The sequence below is a fragment of the Harpia harpyja genome, chromosome 6 (genome assembly GCF_026419915.1).
Source record: "Harpia harpyja isolate bHarHar1 chromosome 6, bHarHar1 primary haplotype, whole genome shotgun sequence".
In the NCBI taxonomy this organism is placed as follows: domain Eukaryota; kingdom Metazoa; phylum Chordata; class Aves; order Accipitriformes; family Accipitridae; genus Harpia; species Harpia harpyja.
In genome coordinates, this window is record NC_068945.1 from 21,550,921 (window position 1) to 21,573,677 (window position 22,757).

General features: G+C 45.8%; 1 protein-coding gene across 3 annotated transcripts; it reads left to right on the forward strand.

Moving 5' to 3' along the window:
* Positions 1-2,195: 2,195 nt before the first annotated feature.
* Positions 2,196-21,198, forward strand: LOC128142974 (cystine/glutamate transporter-like). Of its 3 annotated transcripts, none has more exons than XM_052789756.1 (14): positions 2,196-2,320; positions 2,980-3,166; positions 5,116-5,383; positions 8,048-8,174; positions 8,910-9,025; positions 9,727-9,852; positions 12,307-12,406; positions 12,496-12,540; positions 12,729-12,852; positions 13,170-13,273; positions 15,123-15,219; positions 16,024-16,173; positions 18,634-18,808; positions 19,736-21,198. In XM_052789756.1, the coding sequence occupies exons 3-14, from the start codon at positions 5,188-5,190 to the stop codon at positions 19,798-19,800; spliced, it is 1,425 nt and encodes a 474-aa protein (XP_052645716.1). In that variant the 5' UTR covers positions 2,196-2,320; positions 2,980-3,166; positions 5,116-5,187; the 3' UTR covers positions 19,801-21,198. The 3 variants fall into 3 exon arrangements, 2 of the variants coding, with proteins under 2 accessions (XP_052645716.1, XP_052645717.1); XM_052789757.1 differs by lacking the exon at positions 2,196-2,320 and adding an exon at positions 2,662-2,679; XR_008235582.1 differs by lacking the exons at positions 2,196-2,320; positions 2,980-3,166 and having other exon boundaries at positions 4,465-5,383; positions 16,086-16,173.
* Positions 21,199-22,757: the final 1,559 nt, after the last annotated feature.

The window sequence follows — 22,757 nt, forward strand, 5'->3', positions numbered from 1 at the left end:
ATGTGGTTCATGGAGGAATTTCTCCTGCAAAAGCGAGGGCTGTTGGGCGTTGGCACTGCCCAGCTCCACGTCAAAGGCAGACTAACCCTCAGACTGCAGCACTGATGCAGCACGACAAATCTCTGGGAGGAGGGGGGATGTTGCTCTATTATGGGATTTTTCTTTTTTTATTTGAAATGGTTAAGAAGAATTCTCATTTGGGGAAATTTTGGCTGTACTTTGCTACAGCATTAGATTTCTCTGTTGGGTCTCTTCTGCTAGAAATGTTTAGATTTATTTTTGTTTGTGTTCTGTCTTACGCAGCTAAGAAAACAGTTTCAAATAGGACAAATTGTCTTGTTCCAGGGAGGAGGTCTGATCTGGAGAGTGAAAACAGCTTGCTACTTGGAGAGCCGTCCACAAAAGAACAAAGCTCTAAGGACAGTTCCCTACACTGTGCCCCACAAGAGATATTATAGAGCCAAGATGTTGGCCTCGGGAAGCACTACTATGTGAGACTGTCTCCTCGTTAAGCAGCTTTTTTTCCTAGGATTTATGTGCTCCAGTGCCTGGTCCTCTGGGCACTGCTCCTTTGGGTCTGATGGGGAGGGCGGCAAGTGCCTGGGATATTCCTTTCTCCTGCTTGCAGGAAAGGGAAATCGTGTTAGTTCATTTCACAGGGATGCTGGTGCACCTTTCTGATAGTCTATAATAGCTGATGCTGCAGAAGAAGAGTTGAGTCTATTTTAAACAGGTGTGCATCTCTTCTATATTTGTGTTTTGCGTGTCACTGGCAACAGGAAAGAAAGAAATGCTCATGAAAAAGCCAATGTGCCTGCACAACATTCATGGAAAATCAGTTCTGGATGCACAGAAGTGTGAGTTTCTTGTGGCAATTGGATGGAGAGTTACACTTGGATGCTTAGAAAAGTGAGATGACATCATATGATCTGTACATCTTGTGAAAATGAATCAGTACTACTATTATTAAAACATCTCCACTTGTAATGGCTGCTTTGGCAGACTGGTCATAATGAAGAATTTTAAACTTGGTGTAGGATAGAAATCCTGGTAGAAAGGAACTCTAAGAGCAACAGGAATTTTGCTGCTTGAAAACCAGTCTCAGTTTAGTCCAGTTTCTTGCCAAAGTGTGGATTCAACACTTTTAGGTTCTCAATTAAAAGGTCATCATCACCTCCTCAAGAGGTCCAGACTCACTACATCATCAGTCTGCTTTCCAGAAAAAGTCACTCTTGTCCAAAGGTCAACTGGAAATGCCTAAATGAGATGATAAAAGTGGTAAGTGTGACCTGAGCCAAGAACCATTTTGCTGTCAAGGCTTACAAAAAAAATTTTTCGTTAAGAAAGAAATGATAGGAGACAGCAGTCTTTTGACAGAACTCACGAGACTAAACTTGTGAAACTCTGTAGGAAGAGGAGCTGATGGAAATTATTCTTACATTTACACCTAAGGCAATCACCCTGGATTTATTACTACATCTTGGGCTGCAAGTGTGAGTCTGATTTATTAACTACTGTCCCTTTTGGTTTCTTATCCAGGGCGGCAAACCAGCTGTAGAAAGCTGAAAAGAAGTTGAGCTGCATGTCTTGTCTTTTCAGCCTGTTTCTTGTGTTCATTTTGGTCTATAAACAAACATCTCTCAGGTGTCCTAAACAGATTTTCTGATCGAGTTCCCAGAACAGACTGCCAGCAGTTTCATTAAAGCTTATTTATGCTACTTTCATGCATGAATAAAAAAGCTCCCACTCACTGCTGATTTTATTTAGTTAGATCCTTGTGGTGGACGTTGAATTGGAGTGACATTTTTGGCACCAAAAAAAAAAAAAAAAAAGAAGTGGGACTGTGGAGAACAGTTTGATACCTGCATCTTTTGCAGTATGAAAAGGAAGGGGTTAACCTGTTCTTGGCTGTATGGTATTGATTGAGGCCCCTGCAAAGAAAATACAGCTGTAAATAGTTAGGAGTATTCCCTAGTAAATGGTTTTTTTGGGGGGTAAGTCATTGAATTGGGACCCTGGAGGTATAATCTGTTTCCCAGGCATGCCACCCCCTTCCTGTGTGATAGGAGGAGGAAGGTCACTGGTTGCTCTAGGTCTCAGCTCCCCAGCTGAGAATGATACTTTCTCCCTCCTCTGCTTTTTCCAACTTGCTTGTTTATATCGCTAGCTTTTCAGCAGACTAACATCTACTCTGCCTGTGCGCTGATAGCAGTGGGCCCTGTTCTCCGCCGGTGCCTCTAGACACTGCTACGAATAACAAATATGATTTTCCGTTTACGCTTGTCTCCTTCCTCTCCATCCATGCTGCAGTGCCTGTGAGGTAAGATTAACAGCTAATAATAATAATAAAAAAAGAAGTCAGTAAAGATGAAGAACAAGGGAGTAAAGATCCAGCAGGTGTGAAAAGTTGTGAAATGGGTTTGTTGTTCTCTAGTCCTGGCTGATGATCTCGTGCAAAGGTACCCCATTGGGAACAAGAAGGATTGGAGCCTGTCCCTTAAGTCAAAAGGGTGAACAAAAAGCAGCTTTGTATGTTTCCTTTGTGCTAAGCACATTGTGAATATTTTTAAGCATTGCCACAAGGATTAACATCTCTGCATTTTAATGTGCCTGGTGCTGGAATGTAGCTGGAAAGCAGAGCAGGCAGGAATGGTCTCTCCAGGCAGTGGGCTCAGCTAGGTGTCTCTTTGAAGTGCTATTCAATAGCTTTCTGTTACTGTTTTTTTCCGCCCCCTCCCTTTTTTCCCCCTCCTTCAACAGCTGCTGGAACAAATCCTGATAGACTTAATGTTTCTGAAATTTACTGGACTGGACTGTTTTATCTCCAAATACTTTTGCATGGCAGTAGTATAAAAAAAAAAAAAAGCTTGTGGACAGAAGTATGGAGTTTGGTATTTACTTTGGATCATTAACCTGGTCTGTAAATTTGATTTGATCTCTCCTTTTTTTGTTCCTCCCCCCTTCTTTGTGTAATTTCAGAGCCTGCAAAGAGACGCTGTCTTTTGCTGCTTCGGGATCCCAGCAAGAAATGGGAGTCTGATGGATTGTAAATGCACCTGCTTTGTTTAAAATCCAGCCAAACAGATAAGTGCCCTTTTAATTATCTCACAACCACATTTTAGACGTAGCTGCGCACAACATCTCTCTTCAGTTTGGTTTCAGTTCGGTGAGCCCTCTGTGTTTCACCATTGCAAATGAATGCTCTGCAGTTCTCCTTTCGGCTAAGAAATACCAGATGATATCGGTATTTCACGTGAGCTAATTAATTAGCGTCTGAGGGAACCGCAGCTGACGGCTCGGGAAGCTCCCGGGGGGTCTTTCCCTGCCCCCCCGGAGCTGCCGTCTCCAGCAGCCCTGTGAGGTTTTGGGACTCTGAGGAGCAGCTTTGTGGGACCAGACGAGGCTGATGTGACCCATCTGAGCCTTAAGGAGTCCTCCGGGACTCATTAGAGGTTTAATAACGAAACTTGGCTGGTTTGATTGAGAAGATGGTTGTGCAGGCTTGGCGCGGTCTCAGAGAAACCAGCTAATGCTGCTGGCAGGAGAGAGGGCTTTCTGCACGTGCTATTCATATGTGCGCAGAGAAAGTGATAACTCCTGCTTCTCCCTGCTGGTTTCCAGGTGGGAAAATAGCTGGGGACCGGGGAGAGAAGCCTTTAGTTATACTGAGTTTATACAGGGCATACAAGAGGGTATCGTGGGTGGGTGGTAGGAAGAATTGTCCCCTCAAAGTTGTGGGGATGTTTATATCTATGGATGGAAAATACAGACTATCGAGAAAATAATTTCTGACTGCTTAGATCTGCTTCTATAGGTGACCGCTGCCTCCTCTTGGACACACCACTGCAATTATTAAATAACTTGAGAAATCCAGAAAATATGGTCTCATGTACAGTGTAACTTTGCAATAGTGTACAGCCATGGGGCTGGGGCAAATATTCCCTATACCTGCAATTTACTGCATTAGAATAATGAAAATACCACTAATGCCGAGCGTGTGAGCTTTGGAGGGGATATGTGGCAGGAGGAGGGACAGGAGCCAAATTATCTACTCCAGACCTGTCTTGTCTGCTCTACCAGGCTTAATTAGCACTGTAAAATGTCTACCCTGCTGTTAGGAAAACAATAAACAGGTTTGCTACAGCAAATTAAACTGTAGTAACTGATGTAAATTTGTCCTACCTACCTAAGCAGAAGGTGAGTTCCTTGGTGAAGGAGCTAGTCTAGGACTGAGGGAGAGACTGGAGAGACAAGACAGTGAAGCAGGAGGTTACTGCGGTGTAAGACAACTGGATCTAGATCAACTTGTGTGATCCCTGGAGTGTCTGAAGTTCCCTCTTTTCTAGGAAAAACTTCACTCCTGCTGTTATTACCAAGAAAGTTTTTATATTAATAGAAGAAATGACATGTCTGATATTAATGACTGTGCTCTGTCTTACCATTTTAAACAGTACTTATTCTGATATTAATGACTATGCTCTGTCTTACCATTTTAAACAGTACTTATTCTTGACTCTTCAATACTCCGATAGCAAAAAAGCTTGACGGCATATTAAGAAACACTGATAAAATGAAGCCCTAGTGAGAAAATTGGGGTTTGTTCATTCAGCAAGCATGGCTAGGAAGTTAAAGAAGCTTAACTCATCTCTGTACCCCAACTAACAGAGTTCTTTGCTGCTCAGAAAAAGAAATAAAAGAGTTTTAACCTCAGAGATCCTCAAGGTCTTGATTATTAGGTTTGCAACTTGAAATCTGCTTTCTGCCAGTGTGCTGACATCAATGTTGTCCCAAATCAAGTCCCATTAAATTAACCCGAACCTGGCCAGTTCCAGTGTGGGCATCAAAGTTGAATTTGGAAATCATATCCCAAAGTGTGGCATGCAACTTGTAACGCTCTGTGCTCCTTGGCAGAAGAAGCAGAAAACACTTAGAGCCCCTCTCAGGAGCTGTACTGGTGTGAGAGATGATACTGAGCGTGTTACATTCACCTGTGGTTTGGTTTGTGCATCTGGCAGCTGAGGAGAACAGATTTCAACAGATCTTGACAGGTTTCTGTGAAAAATCTTGTCCAGAAAAGCAGACCCCCGAATCCCTAACTCTTTCCTCGTCTTACAGGTGAACCTTGAGGACACTTGCGAGACCGTAGCTCCTGAATGCATGACCTTCTCCTGTGATTAGAAGAGAGCCATGGGGAAAGACAAGAAGGAAGAGGAGGCCGTCTTTCTGAGGAAAAAGATAACTTTGCTGCGGGCTTTCTCCCTCCTCATCGGCAGCATGGTTGGCAGTGGCATCTTTATCTCCCCCAAAGGAGTACTGAAAAACTCTGGCAGCGTGGGTTTCTCCCTGGTTGTCTGGTTTGCCTGTGGGCTCCTCTCAATGTTTGGTGAGTGGTGAGCTTTGTCAGCCTTTGCTTAAGCACCTGGGAGGTGAGGGGAGCCAGTACATTTTTATGTATAAAAAGCTGGGAGAATTAAAAAACAAAAATTCCCTGTTCCTACTGCAACAGAAACAAAGGTTTAACGAGGTGTGTGTGTGGGGTCACCAGGGGTCTTTAGTCAAATGATTCCTCTGGGGTGATTGAGGAAATCCCAGCACTTAAGGTCTGTGAATATGAAATAATGTGCAAGTCGAGGGCAGAGGAGTGACAATGACTGCAGGTGGAGATAGCGTCATCTCTGCCAGGAAAGCTGGGAGCAAATGAGGGGACTCATTCTATAAGGTGGAAGGGAGATGTAGGCATCTAAAAGCGAGTCCAAGGGCTGCGCGGTGCTTTTCATAGACACTGTGAAGAGGGCAAGAAGTGACAGTCTTAATGTGCTATAAGGGATCCCCCTTCTGTCGGTGAGGATAGAGAAGCACTGGAGCAGATTGTCTGGGGAGCTGCAGAGTATCTACCAGCCAGGGGTGGGTGTCTGGGTGTCTGTCAGAAATGGTTTGGATATGTCTGATGCTGCCTTGGAGCAGGAGATGGAGCAGATCAGTTCAGCCCTGCTTTCTGTGCATTACCCTTGGCTCGGTTTCTGGCATTTAATACCAGTCTTTTTTCACAAAGGGTTGACTTTTTGATGACAGCTTCATTCTAGTTCTTCTGAAATAACATAGCTCTTAAAGTTACAATGGATAAAAGGTATAGCTTTTAGTTTGCTTCGCTAACTGTATAAAATCACCATCCTGGAAACATTCTAAAGGTGCTGTTAGGAGGGAACTGCAAGATCTCTCAGCTCTGGGGAGAAATCTGATGTTTATTTCAGTGGGCGACTTTAAAGTTGTTCTTCTGTCATAACTTAGAAGAAAAAAAAAAACAAGAAAGGAGAAATACTTCATGTGGAAAAAAACCGCCTTGGCACTGTGACATGTACATGCAAGTTTACAAATTCAGACATTCAATGTTAATGTGGCAACAAGTGTAGTTCTTGCTCTTAGCCTGTGCGTACAGGTATTTCACGTTGCAGCCTATGGGTGGTTGTTTGGCAAATGATATGCTTTTGCTTAAAGAAAGTCTTAAAATATAGTGTCAGCACGGTGTTTCTTTTAACTGAGCAGAGCAATAAATAATAACATGTGTGCTGATCACATAGCCCAAGCTCTGCACTTGGAAAGGTTTCTCTCTCCATTGCATCCTTTGACAGACTCTGCTGGAAGGGCCTTGGGAGCCTCTTTATCAAGTTATTGTATTTTGTAGCCAAATTTGTTGGTTGGTTCTTCCCTTTTATCAGCTTGATGACCTCCCCTAAGCGTTTCTCTGACACTATTTTTGCAGCACAGTAAAAGGCCTGCTTTCTTTTACACTTTTTTTCTTTCAAATACGGTGTTTATACGAGTCCCATAGCATGAGTTCAGCAAAGCACTTAAGTGCACGCTTGAAACACATAAAGAGACCCACTGGAATAAATGAGACGAGGTGTCTGCCTATATTCGACACTTTGAACAGGGATTCTGCTCAAATTTGCCAACAGAGAGGCAGAAAAAACGGAGGTCCTCACCATCGGCATGACCTGAATATGGCACCATCGCCACGGGACTCGGAGGCATGGCCACATCAGCACTGGGTTCCTCTGCGCTCTCCCTCCACAGCTGCCTGAGCTGGGCAAAGAAGTAGACAGCACAGCTAGAGATGGTCTTACCCCACAGGGTCACATCCCAACAGCGCTCAGCCCCATTGCAAGGAGAGTTGTGCTCAAAGAAGTGAAGTGTTTTATGATTTCTTTTGGTGAACAAAGGACGTTTAACCTAGCAAGTGAATCCAGTGTCGGCAGGGCTTAAGATTCATACTTAGACATATTCAAATGGCATGATGGATTGCTCTACAGAGAAAACACAGATGGGATTTCTTTTTGGCACAGGTGGAGGAATAAATATTTCAGTCCATTTGGCTGAAAGTTTTAAGCTGTCTTCTCTGGCGCGTGTCTCCCAGGGTTTCTGGTTGTGCCCTGGCGCAGAGGTACGTGTCAAGGCAGGAGCAGGCAGTCCCAGGTCTGTCGGTGCGCTTGTCCATCAACACATGAGAAGAGACGGACTGAGCCTCTCATGCGGACACTTCCCTCGCTCTGCGTCATCGGGGCCGTGTTTTCCTCCAGTGGCAGGACTTCTCTCTCAGAGAAGATGCCCTTCCAGGTCCTCAGTCTCATGTCTTTGAATGAAGGAAGGGATTTATGTGAAGATGCAAGATAAGGACACAAGAACATGGTCTGTGATCAAAAACATGATTGAAATGACCAGTTCAGCTGTCGGCCGAGCTGCTGTAACTGCCTTGTAACCACCATTTCACCAGTCTAACTGTGAGAAGCAAGAACCCAAACCTCCAGGACTTTTTTCAAAGAAAACCTCTTGTAGCTTAATACAACATTTCTGTCACACACCTTTGCATGTAACTTCCATGGAAAAGTTGTATCATTAACCAGAAAATGGAGTGGTTCTGCTAAACCCCTTTATCTTCCTCTAATTCGCTACTTATTTAACAGATTGATTCCATCCCTGAAAAGTCACACAGAAAAGAGAAAATCCATGGGATGATTTACTCAGTGCATTTCTACCTGAACTTTTCCAGGTGCTTTGTGTTATGCAGAGCTTGGAACAAGAATCACCAAGTCTGGAGGACATTATATCTACATTTTGGAGACACTAGGGCCTCTGCCAAGTTTCTTATTCCTGTGGGCAGAGTTTTTTGCTATCAGGTAAGAGATTTTGTTTGTTGGCCTTTTGCTGGATGCTGTGACAATTTAAAAACCCAAAAGTTACGGTGCCAAGTATCAGTCTAGGCAGTTTGTAAAGGAAGAGTAGAAACAATCTGAACAACTTTTAAATATTTTCAGTGATAAAAGGAAGAAGGCATAATGAGTAAATAGTTACACATGTTCAATGTGATCTGTACTTGAAGAGTATCTCTTTTGTCCCCTGGCAGCTGATATGCTCCAAGAGCCATGGTATTTTTAAGAGACTGACAATATATGCCAGATTTATTTCAGATTTTCTGTTTTCATCGTGAAACTTTTTCAGATTTTCCTGTGGAGACAACTTTCTGGCTTAGCCCGAAGTTAAATAATATTTTAGAAAATTGTAAATTACTTCTTTTTTAACTTTAAAAAGAAAGTGCTCACCTCTCAATAACCTGTGTCCTTTGTGTAAGCTGAGATGAAGCAGGACATATGAACCACACTGCATTGCTCAGTATGATTAATCTCAACTTTTCTTTCAAGGTGGGAATTAATCTTTTTGCAGCATGTGATTTTTAACCCATTTACTGAGAAATACCTATGAAAAAGACTCTACAGGAATTCACCATCTGCATGGGAGAGCAGGATTCAGTTGGGTGGGGAAAATTCCCCCCCTCCTGAGTTTTGTGCAGTTTTACATCACGCCATTTTTTGGCTGTCCGCAGACCACAGTTTGTGCTCGGTTCGCCCCTCCAGGCCTGCCAACAGCGCCGTGGTTTCTTTGGCATTTGGACGCTACATGCTGGAGCCATTTTTTGCCCCCTGTGCAGCCCCTGTCCCTGCTGTGAAGCTCGTGTCTCTCCTGGGGTACTGTAAGTACTAACCTTTACGGGACCACCGATCTCGGAGCCTCTCTGCCCGGGACCAGGGGCACTTACGGGGCGTTATCTTCTGGGATAACGGTGGGATCAGGGCCTTAACTCCTTGGCCACTCAAAATTTCCTGATCCAAGGCGCTGGTTTGGGGCCACTATATTCTCCAAGAAGGGGAATGGGCCTTCCATCCCGATGGATGCCATTCCAGCTGTTGACCAGCTGGAGCCCTAGGTCGGGGGGATTGTGCCAAGTACGGGAGTAGAAACTCTTCATGTATAAGTTGTGCAAATGTCACCTGGGTTGAGGGTGTAAGGCTCAAGGTTTTGGATTCCTTGCCTGGTGCACCCAGCCTGCGAAGCTGTCCTGCCTGCTCCAGGCTGGTGTGTGCTGGCACAGGGATGGCTGTGAAGGGGGCTGCTGAGATGTCCCTGCAAACTCACGCCTTCCCCCCAGGCAGGCGTGGATGACCCAACAGGAACCAGGCTCCTGGTCCCTCTTAGGAGCATAAATCAGCTCCCCTTCAAATGCTTTATGCTGGGCCACACCTGTAATGTTTTCTGACATCTCTCACCCCATGCATCCTCTCTGTAAAGACGCAGCCTTCTCCCTGGCATCCCTCGAGCAGGGAGAGCTGCTGTATTTTTTCCTGTGTCCGTCAAGCGTGGGCTACAGCTGTAGCAGTGTGGTCTCCTCTCCAGACATGGTCCTCACCCTCAATTCCTGGAGCGTCACCTGGAGTGCCCGGCTACAGACGGCGCTCTCCATCATCAAACTCCTGGCTCTTGCACTCATCATCGTGCCAGGGATGATGCTGCTGGCCCAGGGTAGGTGTGCTGCTGCGGGGCTGAGGGAGGGTGCTCAACATGCCCGCCTGTCATGGCTTTTATTGGTCCCTAGGGACAAGTGTGGTTCTCCTTTAGCTGGCAGGAGCTTTCTCTGCCTGTGTGCCGCATGTGAATTAGCTGAGAGCCGAGACCAGTTGGCACTAAGCTGCACCATTGCACGGGGCTGATGCACCTGGCTCAGCTGTGCTTTCTCCAAAATGGACTGAGCCCCAGTACCTGAGGCTGCGTGAGCCTACGTAGGGTCACACAGGCACCTTCCTCTGCAGACGGTCTCTCTTTGGTGTCAGACTTGCCTGTTTTCAGCTTGGCTCGAAATCCTTCCAAAGCAGCACAAATTTGATGGACATCAGGGACGTGTGACAGCATCCCACGGTGACCTGAGCCAGTCACAGCTGTGTAATGAGTTACCAGCCCTCAGCTGAACTCTGGTAACTGCATCTCTAACCTTTCTGTGGCTTAAGCTAATGTTTTTTACCTCCGAATTGAGATGGGCAGTAACTTAGTAAACTTACAATGGACTCATGTAGGATTGCACACTCACATCCAGAGCAGGGAAAAAACCCCTACCAGTACTATCTCCTGGGAATGATACAAACACATTGGCTTTAATCCAAGCCTCAGTTTATAGAAAAGCCCAAGGCATTCCCACTCAGGGGATGAAGCCTGCTCCCTTTCCACGCTATTACCTTCCTCCGCGGAGAAAACAACACAGGCAGTAGGCTCCACATTCATATTTCTTTCTGATGTCTGGAGCTGACTCCTTTGAACCTGCAAAGATCCATGCGGGCTGGCAGCAATTCTGAACTGAAGGACTGCCCTGCAGCTAGAAATCCTGAGCCATTATTGTTAGGAATGCCTTCAAATGACAATCTGGAGCCCTGGCACTCGTCCTCCGGTGAAGAGGATAAGTGCTGGTGACATCTGGAGGGAGAATTCGCCAAGAGACCCTCCATATGACAGGTCGTATTTAATGTGACTCATGGGGGACTGTAAATCACTCATTAATGTATTGCGGGCAATAAATCCTTTTTATGCACCATCACTTATCAGCGATCATTTTAGAACATAAAAAGACTACCCGGACAGGACTGCTCCTGTATTTTGGTTTAGTTTTCTTAAAATCTATTTCCTTTTTGATTTGGCTTTTTTGTGCTTAAAAATCAATGTTGTGCTTTTAAATCAGTTTGCCGGATTCCCCTGCCGCATCCTACTTTTTTTGGTTACAGTCTTGTCCTTTCCTCTGCCATTACCTTCCATTTGGCTCAGGTTTGTTTTATAGACTTGCTGGGCCAGTGTTTCAAACCCAAATGGCCAAATCTCATCACAGAGCTCCTTGCAGAGGCACTTCCATAGAAGTGGCCTGACATTCTCCATGTGCTCTGTGCCATTTCATTCCTTTCCTGGTGAAGCCCAACTAGGCGAGCCCCACAGCTTTTGCTTGTAAAGAGACTTTGATATGGAGATCTGAATATAGATGTGGAACCAAATCTTGGGCCACCTGGGTTTGAAAATGTTGGAAATGCAACTCCTTTTGGCTGCATTTTTTATTGGTCTTACTTTGAATGAGAGCCCATTAGGAGTTTCTCCCTTCCCAAGGTTTTTTTGGAGTTTGATAAAATATGGTTCATATCCAAAATCCTGACTTTGATTTTTTTGTTTGTTTGTTTTGTCGTTGTTATTTCAGGCAGAGAACTTTTAGGAAAACTGGGGGAGTTGGTAAAACGGGATCTCTACCTGAGCCACCTCTACTTTTTGAATTTTATTTGCTTTGCCCTTTGTGTCCTCGGTTCCTCCTCCAGCGAGCGAGCCGTGGTGGCTGGCAGGGATGGTGGGCAGGGAGCCTGCCCGGAGCCGGGTCCAGGCTGGCGGTCCCTGCTCCCTGCTCCCGCTCCCTCCTCCACCCCGGTTCCCATGCTCCGGCCAGCCTGGGGCTGGGGTCAGCGCTCCGGCAGCGGGATCGGGAGGGAGCGCAGCGAGAGCCGAATTAGCCGCCTCGCTGGCTGCACCACATCAAAGAGGAGTGTGCATCCAGCTGCTTAGGGGGCTGGGGGGGAAAAGAGGGGGGGGTCAACCTGGTGAATTAATTTTGGGCCTAAAGAAAGGACAGGACAACTTGGTCCTCTCGTCTCCGTGATCTCCCGTTCCCATAGCAGGCTCTGTGTGAAACAGAACCAGCCGCCGCCGTTGCCCTTCCTGAAATGTCTCCCATAGCTGGACGGGGAACGGATTTGTTCTGTCACTGTTTGTGAAGTAATCGTGTCAGCACAGCCCTGAAAATTAAAGCAATGAAACAAATCTGAATACCTGGCTCCAAGGAAGTCACACACACTCTTCCCAGGTCTGGGCAAGAGGTACAAGGGGTTTTGTCCTGCGGGAAGGAAGCCTGTCTCTGATGTTTCCCTGCTCCATGTCCATTGTTTATCTCTTCTGCAGGCCACACCGAAAACTTCCAGGATGCTTTTGACAGACAGTCGTTGCTTTTGGATAAGCTGCCCCTGGCCTTTTATGCAGGCATGTTCGCATATTCAGGCTGGTAGGTGTGATGGGAGGGCACTACAGAGGCAGCGGACTGGTGTCTGAGACGTGGCTCAAACTCTCTCCTTGTATCTTCCCACCGTGCAGGTTTCAGACCAGCTTTGTACGTGAAGAGTTGGTCAGACCTGAACGGTAAGGCTGGGAAGAAGTCGTCTTGGGTTACCAACCTCTGGGGTACCACAGCTTTCCCGAACACAGTATGGGAGGAAAAAAGTTTGTGGGTTCACCTAACCAATGCCAGCTGCAATCTGTAGTAAATACTGTGCGTAATAAGGGATAACAGCTTGTTTTTTGTTTGTATCTCTTTCCCTTTCTTGTAGAAATATCCCCCTGGCTGTCATCGTGTCCGTGATCACGGTAATTGTGGGGTACATGCTCACCAACATCTCCTATTACACGGTCCTGGGAAGGCAAGACGTTCTGGCTTCTCCTGCTGTGGCTGTGGTGAGTCGTCACCCCCACCGTTATCTTTCTTCAGTGTGGTCAGCTTATGCTGATGGGGTGGTCATGGCAAATGTTTTGGAGATTGTTTTCCTATAAATGCTTTATCGCTTTGACATTTCTCTGGATTATTGGGCAGCAGTAACTTCTTCTAGTCTTGCCTGAAAGATAATGAAAAATAACCTGCAAATGGCAGTAGAAAAGGCAAGATTTATGAGCTATATTTTATTCCTTCGATGGAGGAAGTTTTCTTTCCTTTGAATCTGAGGTTGTCTAGAGATCACCATGTGTTCCTAAAGTCACGCTTGCTCTTCCTCCAGAGCTTTGTGCAGCGAGCCTTCAAAAGCCTGATATCTGTGGTCCCCGTCCTTGTCGCACTGTCCTGCTTTGGAACCATGAATGGAGGAATCTTTACGTTTTCAAGGTCACATCCCTAAGAATTTAATACTCTTTTGGCTTACTGAACCGGAGGGAAGCACCAGCGACCTGCGCAACTGCCCACCCACACGATGGCATTTTAGCCACTCTTGTGGGAAAAATAAGGCCTTTGACTCCCAGGATGTCAACTACAGGATGATCCCTGTGGACTAAGAGTCTGTCCTTTCTATTTCTGGCCAGGTCCAGACTTTGGTATCTAGGGCTGGTCAGAAACAAAGATTTTTTTTTATATCTTCTCCGCCCCCCCCCCCCCCCCCCTTCAGTTTAAATCCCCAGTTTAAAGTGAAATGTCAATATTTCTGGTGAACTAGAGGCTTTGTTGATGTTGGCAGCTACTCAGCGAGACCGAGTCTTCTTTCTCTGGGTTCACCCAGCTGCTCTGCTGCAGGGCACCGGGTCCCTCTGTTGTGGGGATCTCTGGCCAAAGGCAAACTCTCCCTCGAGGACTTTGCTTTGAGGTCAGTGAAATGTTACTGGGGACGGGCTATTCCTGAAGCAATAGTTGAGGCTCAACGCATCTTGTTGTAGCAATAAGAAAAGCTTTGTTCCATGGAAAAACTATCTTGCCAGCTTCACTGGCTACTACACTGCATGTCCTTATGGGAGCCCTGAAATTGGAGAGGAGGGCAGAACTCATGGAGAAGCACGTCATGCTGGTCCCAAGGAGCTGAGCAAACTCTCTGGAGCTGGTTCTGTTTCACAGCTCTGCTTGCAAAAGGAAAAATCAGGTGATATGAAAAGGAAGTTTCAGAGCACAAAAGCTAATGAGTTATTTGATCCACTACCCTGAAGTCCTGTATTAAATACAGGTGCGGAGAATCCTCCCCTTGAGCTCCTCTAGATAGTGGCTTGCTTTGAGGGTGAGAAGTCCCCAGACAGCACAGAGGTTCCGCGTGTCCCTATCGCCTTTCTCTCCCCCATCTTGGCACCATTAACATAATGACTGCAGAAAGGCCATAGAAACAGCAATGGGGCCTCCCTGGCTGCTGGCCAGCCACACCCCTGCAAAACCACAGAGACAGCAATAAAACCAGTTTTACACTCATGCCCCAGCTGCCTTGGGCCCTGCTCCAGCCCAGCTGATGCTCTGGCATGGTTTGTTTGTGGATATTAAATTCATAAAATTGGATGCAATGCCTTCTCCCTAATTGCCCTTTCATGAGTCAAAGAGGGATGGAGGCATGGAGCTCTCTGCTGTCATTTTGTAGCTGGTCTTGTGTGTACGGCCTCTCAGCAGTACGCCAAAACTATATTTTCCAACAGCTGGCCAGAGGATTGAAAATCCTCTATTTTTTGAGGAAATTGCACTTTATTTATATATATATATATATTTTTTTTTTTTTTTACTGATACCTGTATTTTTATATATACATATATCAAGACTGACAACCCCTTTTCGTAAACTTGCCAGCCTCTCTTATAAAGAATTGAAGTTTGTCACCCCTCTACTTCCTACTGGAAAGATTAACCCCTCCTCTGATGGCAAGAAACTCTCTTGCTTCTGTTTCCAGCCTGAACTAATTCATGGTCACTTTGGACTTGCCCAAAGGTCTCTGCTAACATGCCACCCAAGGGGATGCTGCCAGTGGTCCTGCTGGTGGGCTCTGCGGTGCATTGAACTAACTGGGCCTGGGAGAGCTATGGGAATTCAGCATTGGGTTTTTTCTTCCAAATGCTCCAAAAGTGCAGCTAAAGGCAGAACTGTGGCCTTGAATAGCAGATCTGTGCTGGGGCGGGGGTGTGCCTTGTGGTACCAGGTCAGTCCAGTGACTGATCTTCTCATTTCTATTCTGGATGTGGGATGCTAATACATAGGGCTCCCTGTCTTTTCCTAGGACTCTGTTTGTGGCTTCCAGGGAAGGGCAGTGGCCTCCTCTCTTCTCCATGATACACATTCGAAGGCATACGCCCCTTCCTGCTGTCATGTTAATGGTAAGGAGACCTGGCTACGTGATATGTGCCCTGTTCTTGCAGCCTTGGCTTTCTTGCAAAGCCTGGAGAAGCTGAGGAGTTTCAAAGGGTGTTGAGACACTAAGTCAGCCTCTGAAAAATAAAGAAGGTGGAATACTGGAAATGGTTGCAAAGCATTAAGTCCCCTTGTGCCAGCAGTGGTATCCAAATCCACTACCTCGAAGTCCCTGCCTTATAGCCTTGGACAACTTTTTTAAAAGTACTGTCCCTGCCATCTGCCACAGTTGCTGCTTGATACTGTCCTATGAAAATACCTCTGGCAGGCTTTGGCTATTTGGAAAACTGAAATTCTTAGGTGTGGTGGAAATGCAGGGAATGAGCATTTGCAGAGATGCTCTCAGTTTTGGTTTGGTTTTTTTCCGGCACTGGTCCAGCTCCATCCTAACTGTGCTGCAGTGCCTCTTGCAGCTTGGCTGACCTGCTAAAAGCTTAACAGGTATCTTTGTAGGTAACCTTTGTACCAACAGCGCAGGCTTTTGGATCATGCATGTTTTAATTGCCCTGCCTAGGACATAAAGCATCAAAGATGCTGTTGATGTTGAAAGGATTGCTCCTTTCTGTAGCACATCATAATAGTGCATTTAGGCCTTTTGCCTTCAGTCTGTGACACTGTTTTGTAAAGCGCTCTGACCTCTGAAATGCTGGGGCTGTGAAGTAGCTGCCTGTGAATGCAGGGGGGCTGGAGGAGGTGATCCATATTACCCTTACTAGTCCGAGGACCGTAGTAAGGCTTTAATGACTGTATTTCATCTTCACAATGCTCAGTTCCCTTTGGTTACTGCCATGGTGTGTATCGGAGATATCTACCATCTAATGAACTTCTTCAGCTTTTCCCGATGGCTCTTCATAGGATTAGCCACCCTTGGGCTCATTGTCCATCGCCACCGTCACCCGGAGCTGCACAGCCCGTTCAAGGTAATGCATGGCATATATCTAACAGCCAGGAATGTGCAGGCTTGTCATTTCTTTCTCTTATTTGCTAAGAATTAGAGCATTACATGGCCTTGATTGCCTTTAGGCTCTAAAGGGGTCTCGATCCCTATTGCTCAGTTAGGCATGTGGGGACCTCCTGAAATTGGTTGATGTACCCAAACAACCAGATGTGGTAAATCCTATAAGACTGGTTCATGGTGTGACCAGTCACATCTGTAAGATGGAAGCCTGCTCCAGGGGACGAAGTTTCAGGCTGGGAACCGGGAGATGTGCAGAAGGCACTTCCCACATTCATCTCCCATGGGCTGCAAGGAGGGACCCTTGCCTGGATGTTATTTCAGTGGTAGGTAAATCTCAGCTCTAGCTGAGAAGCCTGGGGGAAAAGAGCATGGCGAGAGGGATCCTGGGAGCAAATCTGACTTACGGGGTCCTGGGAGCAAGCCTGACTTAAGGGGAATCATCTGCTGGCACAAAAATATTGTATAGCGTAAAGCAGCTTGTGTGCAACTCTTGCTGCTGCAGACCCTGAGGATATGCACAGCGCGTGCATGCGTAAAGCAAAGCGTAGGACGCCTTGTCCTCTCGTGCCTTTCCCTAGTCTCCAGCTGGGCTCCTCCGGCGGCCCTTCTCACGCTGTGGGGTGCTGCGATCCTCCTCGTGTCAGTGGGAGAAGTTGGAGTTGGTGCTGGAGCAGCTTTCTCGCGCTCAGGGCACCTTTCCCGCTGCCGGAGAACGTGCAGAAGGCGTTTGGCCGGGGTGGTGCTCGAGGTGTGCACGGTTTGTTCCCGTCTCCGATCGTGCCTGCACGGTGCCCCCAGCCAGCTCCTGGGGAGGAGAGGAGACCGCCAAGGCCACAGGCACCAGGCAGCCGATCAGCAAGAAGCCCGGGGGACAGAAACACTTCCCATAGCTCCCAGGGCTCCTCTCGGAGCCACGTGGGGCCTGATGCGAAGTTTGGGGTAATTTTTCATCTCGGTCTTTGCTGGAGACAGCGTGTTTAGCAGAGACCTTCAGGCTTCCCAGTTTGTTGGCTGGCTGCACTCGTGTACTCACCCAGAAACCAGATTTTAAATAAGGTTTCTCTTTTTCTCTTAAGCCAAGCTTCTCAGGGGAAGTTTAGCAGTGGATACCACTGGTGATGTTTTCAGTTGCTGAGATTTTGCCCCATTTTGTTTTAGACAGAGATTTAGGCTTTTAACGGTTCCTAAAGGCAGATTAAGTAAGGGAGGGAAATGCTGGGCTTTTGGTCAGTTTGGTTGATATCTTTTCCCCCCTTCTCCCTAGTTTTTATAACCCCTTGAAGCCTGAAGCCCAGTTACCTGCAAGAGGGAAGGTCTGCGTGCAGTGGTGTGGGCATGTGCTGCGCTCTAGTGGTCAGATACAGGTCGTCTTCTGCCACTGACTTAGGGAGAACAAATCATAAAATACGTGTGATTGTGCTGGTACTTCTCCCCTGTAGCATTTTGAGTCAAAACACGGGTAAGAGGAGGAAGCAGTCCTCTCACACACCTCTCAAGCAGATGTGCAGCATGAGTGCGTGCACATAGGAGAGGCTGGCAGGGGATGCTCCGTCTGGAAAGACAGCAAGAGCATGTAAGTTTGGTGGCTGGATGGCTGCCACTGCTGGAGCAACTGATCTCTTCCAGCTTGGAATGGTCAGCATCCAGAATAGGATCTCTGTTACCGGAAAAGAGATTGTCACCCTAGATGAGACCAGCAGCTCCTTCATTCTGTCAGCCATGGCGAGGAGTAACTTGGCTGAGGTTGGATCTAAAGACTGAGTTTTATTATTTATTGCAGTCTTCCGATTTGCTCTCCAGATAATAACCCAGGTGAATTGGCTCACCCAACAGGGTAAGGCTGAAGTGCTGACTCCTTCTTTGGTCTTTCATCAGGGTGTTGTTGAAGCTCATGCTCTTGATGCAGGTGCTATGGAGATAAGGAGTCTGGTTTATCCTGGTTTGGTCACTATAAGGCTCAGGCAAGCTGGAGGCAGGTCAAAACGAGTCACGAGTGTTATAACCAAAGAACGGTTTGATTCAAAGTGCTGCTTCTACTCTTGGCTTCAGATTTTTTACCAGCAGTTGCCACAGGTAGCAAGTAGGTACGTGTGCATGTGCATGCACAGGGGCAGTACATTTAGGGAGCAGTGGGGTAGAGGCGACTTCTCCCCCTGCTTGGCTTCCAGTTGCAAGTGAGGTTTATATTTTAATGCACATGAATATAGGAGGCATGCACCTCACAGGGCACACTGGGCCAATTTCTGTTCAATGCATCCTACTTGTTTGCAACTGATTGTACAGAAACAGTGTGCAGGACAGCTATATGATTTTTCTCATCTTTAAGATGGAGAAGTGAATACAGTGTGTGCTGGCACAGATGGAGGCTGATTTGCCACAGCCATCAGTTTTGCCTGAGAGTCTTCTGTCCTCTTTTCCCCAGGTTCCCCTGTTCATTCCCGTCTCTTTTACCGTCATCTGCCTCTTCACAGTGGCAATGTCCTTCTATTCAGACCCCGTGAACATTAGCATCGGATGCACCATGGTTTTAAGCGGTTTTCCAGTCTACTACCTCATAATCCACAGGCAAATGTCAACTCGTTGCCGTAGCCCATTTTGTAAGTATGCGTTTGAGTTTCAGTATTGTGGACCTAAACACGCTCAGGAGTGGGTATGGTGGTTTGTTCCCAGGGCTCATCTCTAATGCAAATTGTTCCGTGACCAACAGACCTTATAAAAATGAAATCATATGACCCCTGCTACCCCTTCAGTGGCTTTCCCAGGACCCAGCCTCCACAGCTGAAGACACGAGGGGTAGGCTGTGCTGCGGGTGGTTGGCAGCCAGGCACGGGCTGTGTCTGCCTGGCTTGTGAATATACCGATAAGCCGGTTTGATGCTCTGTTTTAAAAAAGACAGGGCTGAGGTCTACCAACAAGGGGAACAGAGAGGGTCGCTTTTGCACCCTAGCCCTGGTTTCTACTAAACTTTATGATATCTTCTGGGATCACCACCTCTCGGTCAAATTTGTCTGACGCTGAGCAACGAGATCAAAAGTTAGGATGGAGGGACTGACAGGCAGACACTGTAACCCAGTGCACAAACATACTTGCTGAAAGATTGGGGAGACAACTGATAGGAGAAGACAGTGCTGCCTGAGGGCTTTTTGTTTGCTGAAGAGACCAGGGTGGTTTGGGGCACAGATGTGGGTGTGTAAATGAAATACATCTCCACTCCATGCAACGTCTAGCACAGATTTCCTTCGGGTGTAGCCCTGGTGGCACAATGTTTTACTCGGAAACATGAGCCCAGCTTTGAGTTTAATTTACAATTTCAGTTATGAATCTTGTTTTCTTTTGATTTGATGTTGGGCTTAGGTGTATCAGTAACCAATGAACAGAAGAAAACATACAGCAAGAAAGGAAACAGATACAGTGATATGCTAACATAAAGTGCTCCAGCCATCAGTGCTGATGCTGTGATTTTCAGCCATATCTCAAGATTTCCTTTGGACTAAACTTTCTTCTTTTTCCCCCCCCTCTTTCAGATTATCTTACACACAAACTACAGTTACTGCTGGAAGTAGTCCAACAAGAAATCAAGACTTACTGACAAAACCATCAGAACTCACAGGAGAAGATAAAATCTACTTACTTCCTTTCAGATAGCTTTGATCCTAACAAAAGCAGGCCATGTTCTTGTTCTTTTAATCACTGCAAATGAGGATAAGCCTGAGCCAAAACGTTGCTGCAAGTGTTCCTAAGCTTGCCAATCGGGATTGGGATGAGCGTGTCACATCTGTTTCTGCCCTTTTCTTTTTTAGCAGAACAATCTAGTTCTCTGAAGTGAGCTTGCTTTGCCTGCAGAGTGTCTTCAAAACCAAGATCCTAATTTTGCAGCCTAGCCCAGTTCTCCGTAAAATAGTATGTGTGTGTGTGTGTGTGTACCTATATATGCATATATATATACACACCCACTATTTTTTAATTTCCTAACTTGGCAAATAGAGGAAGGGAGCATGTTGCAGAGTCCAATACATGGAAGCCAAATGCAGGTTTTAAACTGAAGCGTTGTAGTAGCCATGCTGTGGACAAGCATTATGAAGGGAAATGGGTGGGGAGAGCAAATTAGAAATAAGGTTAGATGTATTGGAAAGGAGGAGGCAGGGGGATGAAACTTCATTCACCAGAAAGTGCACATTGAGATTAATGAGAAGATATTTGAAAACCCCTTGAAGTTCAAATATTACCAAAGTAGGGTCAGAATGTTTTGCTTTGATTATTGTATAAGCAGAATAAGTTTATTTTGTTTTGAAATAATATTTCAATTTTGAATTTTATTTTTCTGAAGTGACATTTCAAAATGTACAGACAAATTAAAAAAATCAGCTAAATATCAACAATATGACAAAATAGATTCTGATCCCTCCCCTAACTCCCTAGCCCCCCTCCTTACCTGGTACTAGTAATGAAGTTGAAAATTCAGATTTCGGCCCAACTCCAGTGAAATACAATTTCTCCTTTACTTAGACAAGACCACTGATGAGACTTGAGCAGATTCCTGAATAAGTGCATCTTTTGGTGCTGTAAAAAGACACAAAAGACTTCACGTAGAAGTTTTAACTTTAAATCTGCAGTCAAATTATTTGCTGAACTGATACCTAAATACTCATTTGAACTATTGACGTTAGAAAAGTTTTTGTTATTGGATTACTTTGGTTTACATTATTAATGTGGCAACGTTAGGTCCAGATAAAACAACAATTAGCTATTTCCAATCACTTAATTGTTAATCTTTTCCGAAAAGATAGGAAGCAGTATGCTGAGACTCCTCTAATGGCTGCTGGAGAGAGGAATAGCAGAACATGGAGCATTTTTAACCTTTTGTATCAAGCATTTGTGTACTTAGAGTAAAACCAAAGTACCATTTACAAACCCAGTGTAATCTACCGAAACTTGTAAAATTCACCATCAAGATTTGAAAATAAATAAGTTGCTTTTTTTTTCCAAAGCAATTGAGAATTATTATTCTTGTTATAACTGCTTCCAGTTCCTGTGCTAAATTAAGCTGGGATAGCAGCAGTGTGGTTGCAGGGCTCGTTTTCCCCTCTCCCCTCCCGCAGTTTAATTTACAAGCTGCTGGATGTTGTCCACCAGGAAATCCAGTCTTTCGGGGAAAACCGTCACAACCTACAGGAGAAGGTACCGGCTTTAAATGATAGTGTGGTTTCAAGCCAGATCTGGAAATGTTTCCAGGCTCCCACACGTGGGTCGGTCCCCTCTTGCACCAGGCTTTGCTGAAGCTGAAGCCCCTGGCACACCTTCACCCCGCGGCCGGGCCCCGGTGCGGGTGGCTGGGGAACCAACCTGCAGAAGACCTTGCAGAACCAGGTGAGCCCCAGCACCCCAATATAGCCTGAATCCAACCCCCTTGGGTACCGCTTTGGGGGATTTTTCCACATCTTGAGGTAGAAGCATGAGGTGCTGCCAGCCTGGTCCTGTGCTGCAGGATCCCTGTGAGCACGGTGTGCCCACACCATAGCATCGGTACTCACGCATCAAACCTCGGAGCGGTCTGAAATTGCAGCTGAGCTGCTGTGCATCTGCAGAGAGACAGACAGAAAGGGTAGAACATAACTTTTTTTGTCCATTTCCTGTCAAGAGAAAAAGGGAACAAGAATTGAAATTCCCTGGGGGGAAAATAAGTAATCCTACCTGCTGGACCGTGGTTTCTTTATACATGATAAATCATTTGACATATGCAGGGAAACCACAGTTGGGTGCCTCTGCTGACTCTGCAGGAATATGATCTTGCAGGGCTATATATAGGATGTGGGCTCCAAAACCTGTCTGATACTAGAAATGCAGACAGATATAGTACCACGGTTACGTGGACAGTTAGAAATCAGAGATTCAACAGCTCCACAGATGACATTGCAATTAAAAGTGATAAGAATAAAAAACATGATGTTCGGAAGGTATCAGTTTACAGTGAGCTCAAGTTTCCAGTTTGTGGTGAGTTGTTTGTTTTTAGAGAGGATGGTATGCTGCTCCCAGCAAAGCTACATAAACATTTTCTACCAAGCCAGAATGTTTTTCCTAGAGCTGATATCTCATGCCTGCTGAAGCTCTTGGCTTCAGTTCAAAAGAGTATTTTACTAGAGAATTCATATATGCAAAAATGAACCTGTGGGACCTGATCCGATAAATCTCATCAGTCAAAGGCAAGCATAAAAGTTGTGCAACTGTGGAGATGAGAGCCAGATACTATATGGGAGGTCAAAAGCCAGTCAAGAAAGGCCAGACGGGGAAGAAGCAAAGTTCAACTTCATAATCACATTTGTGGTGTTTTGGTTTTTTTTTTTTAATACTATGTCTATAAAATGCACTCAGAGTACAGCCTTTCCAGAAACTAAAACAGAGATTTATGTCTTTCAGCCACTACTGATCTGGTCTGACTAGATCATCAGGAAATAAAAATGTTCTGGGCAATTCAACTGAATGTAATTTGTGTAAAAAAACCAACAAAGTTTGTATCTGAACAAGTTTATGTAGTTAGTACTACTTGAC

Bases quoted from the DNA above. Each gene is read 5' to 3' on its own strand.
- LOC128142974 (XM_052789756.1), top strand. From the start codon at position 5,188: ATGGGGAAAGACAAGAAGGAAGAGGAGGCCGTCTTTCTGAGGAAAAAG. The intron at 9,853-12,306 runs GTAGGTGTGCTG...TCTCTTCTGCAG, and splicing joins GATGATGCTGCTGGCCCAGG to GCCACACCGAAAACTTCCAG. The intron at 12,853-13,169 runs GTGAGTCGTCAC...CTCTTCCTCCAG, and splicing joins CTTCTCCTGCTGTGGCTGTG to AGCTTTGTGCAGCGAGCCTT.